The 6,000-nt window shown below is 38.1% G+C and overlaps 1 protein-coding gene across 8 annotated transcripts in view; it reads right to left on the bottom strand.

The window, feature by feature from the left end:
* Window positions 1-643: 643 nt before the first annotated feature.
* Window positions 644-6,000, bottom strand: part of ptpdc1a (protein tyrosine phosphatase domain containing 1a) — a 128,121-nt gene continuing 122,764 nt past the window's right edge. For all 8 annotated transcript variants that reach the window (XM_078209661.1, XM_078209654.1, XM_078209659.1 and 5 more), the window contains 3 exons: window positions 4,856-5,041; window positions 4,365-4,475; window positions 644-1,759 (listed from right to left, as the gene is read on the bottom strand). In XM_078209661.1, the coding sequence (XP_078065787.1) occupies window positions 1,613-1,759; window positions 4,365-4,475; window positions 4,856-5,041 (444 nt within the window). In that variant the 3' untranslated portion in view covers window positions 644-1,612. The remainder of the gene's footprint in view (window positions 1,760-4,364; window positions 4,476-4,855; window positions 5,042-6,000) is intronic.

The following is a 6,000-nucleotide window of genomic DNA, read 5'->3' as shown; positions in this document are numbered from 1 at the left end:
GCGACTGAAAGTAGGTCCAGGAACCAAGCTGCTCTCTCCCTGGAGGAACATTCAATTACTTTGCTTTTTTTTTTGCAAAAAAAGCAAGAAGGAATGGAAGTAGTGAAGAACAAACTATTAGCATCATGAGAGAAGATGTTACCTGCAGAATTGTATAGCTATTAAATGTTATTCAAAAGGATATGGTGAGATTATGAAGGATTTTGAAAACAGGGTAAGGACTCTAAAATTAATTCATAAAGCAAAGGAAGCTAGCCTCCTCACCAAGGTCAAGGGATGTGTAAGATGATCTGCAGGTTACAAAGCAGACAGGCTGGAGTTTATGAATGGAGTGATCAGCAGAGAATCAATCCTCAAGGTGATAAAAGCAGAATTCCAGCAACAAATGGGAAGGAGGTACAAAAAAATTGGAAATAAAAGTGTATTCCACAAATCACACTTCTGCACAAGTTAAATAAATTAGATATTTTGTTTCACAACTACTTTTGCTAATGCAAAAGTTGCACTTTTAGCTTCAAACTTAAATATCTTCCCTGAACAAGTTACATTATCTATAATGGTGGTGAAAACAGGTGGTATATTTTTTTAAAATCTATTGAAAATATGGTGTGCCAACATAATAAACTGAAGCTACAAAATCATGATATACTTTCAATAGAAACATTATGCCATATTTTACATCGTTCATATTCTATTTAATTAGCATTCCTATGACATAAGTATATTGGAGTTCATACAATTCCTCACACAACACTCTGCTTACCTGCACTTAAGATCAGGAATTAAATTAATATGCATCTAATTTCCATCATACTTACTCGTGAAAAGATATATAGGAAGCCAACATTCAAACCATCGTAGCATTTCAGTGATACTTAATATGTTTTGACAAGAATTCAACCTCAGTAAAAAAATAATTCGGTGCCACATGGTATTCCAAGCACAAGACATTTCAAACCCATTTATTAACATCTCAGTTACACATATTTTGTTGAAGTTTTAAATACACTAAGAATATAATCATTAGTATAAAACACAGTTGCCGTGTAATGCACTTATTAAAAAGTCATAAAAACGGTCTAAACTGTCAAGAGTTTTCTCTTCCTACGTTTTTCAAATAGACTTTCATTTCTCCATGTAACATCGAATTCTTGCATTAAACAACCACTTGACATGGAAAGCAACAAAATAAATATTTCACAAATAAAAAGCATTTATACAAAATATACCATATGACTGTAAACAGTAAATGTGTTCAAAATAATAAAACATCTTGCCACGTTAATATATGGCACTTAAACAAATACACCTCATTAAATACTGATGGCCAATTCATATATTTAATGGGCAAGTTTGAGAGCAGGGTAGTTTTTTTCATTTGTACATCTTGTTCCTTTAAAACAAAACTATAATTTTCATTAAACATACATTGTCAACAAACAAATGTGTGATACTGAAGTTTATTTTAATTTTTTCTGCCTAATTATAGCGCCTTATTCTATAATATAGAGCTTTTCAAATACTCACTGGAGTTTTCAAATACTCATTGCAGCTCCCTATCTTTTGGGGAATGATAACAGGAACAGTAAAAGTGAATGTTTTACATTCTTGCTCAGTGAATCTGCAAATCTACATTTTGTGCACAGTTATTAGAAACTTCACAATCTGCAAGTTTTGCTTGTTTTTCTTCTAAGATTGGCTTTAATATGGTCTTGAGCGTATTGTAAACCTTAGGACCCTCTTCAGCATCAAAACTGACCTGGGAAAACAAAACAACAGAAACACCTAATATTAACCAAATGACAATTTAGAAACATGAATGCAAAGGCTTCTATCTCTCCTGTGGCAGTCAGTCACAGTGAGCTTAGAGTCAAGATACCATAATTAAGGAAAACTAAGCAATTGGGAAAACAATTTTTGTTCCTTTTTGTTTTGAAGTTTTCCTCTTCCAATCCCTCCCTATCCCACCAGAAAGCATCGACGAGTTATAGAAGTACAGTTCTATGTGCACGACCTTTGCATAAATTATCGTCCCATTTGTCTAATCTTGATCATCAGTAAAGTGAGGGACAGTGTCATCGACAGCACTACCTGATTCAGAAATTACCTACTCACTGAAGCTCAGTTTGGGTTCCACCAGGGCTACTCAGTACCTGAACTCATTACAGCCTTGATCCAAACATAGACAAAAGTGCTGAACTCAAGTGGTGAGAAGAGAGTGACTACCCTTGTCATCAAGGCAGCTTTTAACAGGGTGGCCATGATGTAGAGATGCCGGTGACTCACCTGATGAAGGAGCAGCGCTCCGAAAGCTCATGCTACCAAATAAACCTGTTGGACTTTAACCTGGTGTTGTGAGACTTCTTACTTTAACAGGGTGGGGCAGCAAAGAGCCTTAGCAAAACTGAAGTCAATGGGAATCAAGAGGAAATACTTTCCACTAGTTGAGTCATACCTAGTGCAAAGAAAGACGTTTGTGGTTACTGCAGGTCGATCATTTTCAACCCAGGACATCATTGCAGGAGTTCCTCAGGGTAGTGTCGTAGGCCCAACCAACTTCAGCTGCTTCATCAATTACCTTAACTATATCATAAGGTCAGAAATGGGGATGTTCTCTGACGATTGCACATTATTCAGAGTTAAGACACCTGAGATATTGTGGCAGACCGTGCCCATAAGCAGCAAGACTAGGGCATCATGGCTTGGGTGGATAAGTGGCAAATAACATTCATGCTACTAAAGTTCAAAGCAATGACCATCTCCAACAAGAGAGAATCCAACTATCTCCTCTTGAGATTCAATGGTATTCTCATCACTGAATCTTCCACCATTAACATTTTGGGAGTTATCATTGACCAGAAACTGAACTGGATTGGCCGTATAAATACTGTGGCGACAAGAGTAGGTCAGAGGGAATTCCGTGGTGACTCACTCATCCCCTGATTCCCCAAAGTCTTTTCACCATCTGTAATGCACAAGTCAGGAGTGTGATGGATGGAATACACTCTATTTGCCTGGATGAGTGCAGCTCCAACAACACTCAAGAAGCTAGATGCCATCTAGTTCCAAATAGCCCACTTGACTGACACCCCATCCACAAACATTCACACCCTCCTCCACCAACACATAGTGGCTGTGGTGTGTGTAGCATCTACAAGATGCACTGCGGCAACTCACCAAGGCTTCCTCAACAGCACCTTCCAAACCCATGACCTCTACCACATGGAAGGGCAAGGGCACTAAATGTGTGGGAACATTGCCACCTGCAAATTCCCCTCCAAGCCACACACCTTTCTGACTTGGAACTATATCCTTCACTATCACTGTATCAAAATCCTGGAACTCCCTCCCTAACAGCATTGTGGATGTACCTACACCACATGGACTGCAGCGATTCAAGAATGCAACTCATCACCATTTCCCATGGGCAATTAGCGATGGCAATAAATATTGCCCAAGCCAGCAACATACACATCCTGAGGAAGAATTTTAAAAGCTCTCTTCCAGAAAGTGACCATTTGGTAATATGGACCATTATAGAAGTATTCAAGTATGGGATTACTTCATGATTTCTTGATGTTCTTTAAAATATTTTCAAGACCACCTCTCGATTCAATCCGTTTGAAAGAAATTTAATTCATATGTTCGCATGCATGTTTGGTCAGTTCTCAGCTAGAAGGCATCAAAATCTTATACAGGTCTTTGTCCAGCACAATAATTGCTTCTCAAGGCATCAGTCGCAAATTGTCTTAATAATTTTGTAGTTGGCGGAATAGAAGTGAGTTGTCATGGACCTGATCTTTTTCATTGTGGCATTAACTTACATCATTTATTGGTGGATGAACTTGCCCCAATGCAATTAAAAAACCATTGCCTTCATACTGGGTTCTTGCTTCGAATGGATGATATCATTCATACAAATATCACAGAAGAAGTGAAAAGAGATGCAGTAAACACAATGACCAGAGTCCTTTACAAAGTTTTCAGAGAACCAGATTATAGTCACTTTGTAATGTGAAACCACGTATCCTGCTTTTTTCCTAATTGTATACCTTTGGTCCACTATTTATTCCTCAGCTAACACCAACGAAAAATTAACTGGTCATTATCTCATTACTATTTGTGGAATCTCATTATGCAAAAATTGGCTGCCACGTTTTGCTACATAACAGTGAGTTGACTTCAGAAGTAATTAATTGAATGTGAAACCCTTTGGGACATTGAGGAATGCAAAAAGCTTTTTGATTCATTTTTATGCAATTAGAAAGGACGGTCAGGATTGAACACTGAAATAAAACTAACTTCTCTGACTCTATTCATTCAAAATATTTTTCTCCATTTTTTTTTCAAGAAACAGTACTTGCCTTAGTAAAAGCTCTAATTGCCCGAGTAAGGATAGCATCTTCTACATCAAACGGTAGGTCACGCAATTGTGCCATACAATCAATAATGCAAAGCAGTGTCTGATATTGGCCCTGTTTAAAATGATAAAACACGATGAAAGTGAAGATTATGCTAACAAGAATTTTACACCATCGTGCATGATAATACTATGAATTATTTCCATTTCACACAAAAGAATCACATTTTAAAAATGCATTACACAATTAAAACCAATTAATTCTTAAACATGGATACATTCACAGGCAGAATGAGTCACACCCTGTAAGTTTCAATCACGTATCAAAAAAAATAGGGGACTTCTATTCAAATATCACAGAGAATTTCTGGTTCCACCTTTCCGAGTGAGAACGGTTTAAATAATACAATATAAAGGTTTAACAAAAAATGCTGGTGAAAAACTTATTTTACCATGGTAACAGATAGATATGAAAATAAAAATGGTGAGGATTACCTTTTCCAGGGAGTAAAAAGTTTTATTGGGATCCATATATTTATGCGCTAAGGCTTCCACATCTTCTCTACTTATAACAGGTTCTTTCAGCTGCTCAAGCCAGGACCACATAAGACTGCATAGTACGTAAGGATTCTTCTCTGTACGGATCCTTTCCCAAGCTCCTTCTCTGACATTTAGCTCGTGCTAAAACAAAATGAAAATATTGGTTACAACTAAATTTAACAAAAATCTTGATCAATCAACTCTATGAAAACACACATCTATTGATATGCATGTACAGAAGATGAGGACATAACAATTCTAAAATAATCCCTGGCACCACTCTAAACATTGGTCTTTTCTAAGATAAACCTTGGAATATTTCAGCTTCCCTAGCAGTTAGAATTTTCCATGTATAGTGAATAGCTAAAATGGATTGTGCATGTAGTCTCATATGTAGAAATTCATGTTGATAGATTTGTTCAATCCTTGATCTTATTCTTCAATTGTGTAATCTATTCAGAATTAAATGATTTTATTTTATTGTTCATAGAATTCTTATAGTGCAGGACGCCGCCATTCAGCCCATTGAATCCATACAGACTCTCCGACAGAGCATCTATCCCAGGCCCACCCCCTGCCCTATCCGTGTAGCCCCATGCAGTTAGCCCACTAATCCTCCCAATGCACACTTTCCAGGACACTAAAGGACAATTTAACATGACCAATCCACCTAACCTGCGCATCTTTGGCCTGTGGGAGGAAACCGGACACCTGGAGGAAACCCACGCAGACACGGGCAGAACGTGCAAACTCCACACAGACAGTCACCCAAGGCAGGAATTGAACCCGTGTCCCCGGCGCTGTAAGGCAGCAGTGCTAACCACAGTGCCACCATGCTGCCCTTGTTGATGCATGGTTTCATCTCTTGGGAAAAGGCAGCACACAGAGGAATCATTTCAATCTGAAATACGTCATAATCCAAATGATATTACTGTCGTTATTCCACGCAGGCAAAACATTATATTTGGCAGGATTTTACAGCTTCACTCGTCCCAAAACCATAAAATCCCACTCAAGGTCAACGGACCTTTCCACGGTTCGCTCCCACCTGCTCCGATTCCCATGGTGGGCAGGATGGTAAAATTCCAGCCATAGTCTCT

The sequence above is a fragment of the Mustelus asterias genome, chromosome 3 (assembly GCF_964213995.1).
Source record: "Mustelus asterias chromosome 3, sMusAst1.hap1.1, whole genome shotgun sequence".
NCBI classification, from domain to species: domain Eukaryota; kingdom Metazoa; phylum Chordata; class Chondrichthyes; order Carcharhiniformes; family Triakidae; genus Mustelus; species Mustelus asterias.
The sequence above is the reverse complement of the archived record's forward strand: the minus strand, read 5'-3'. Positions and strand labels throughout refer to the sequence as shown.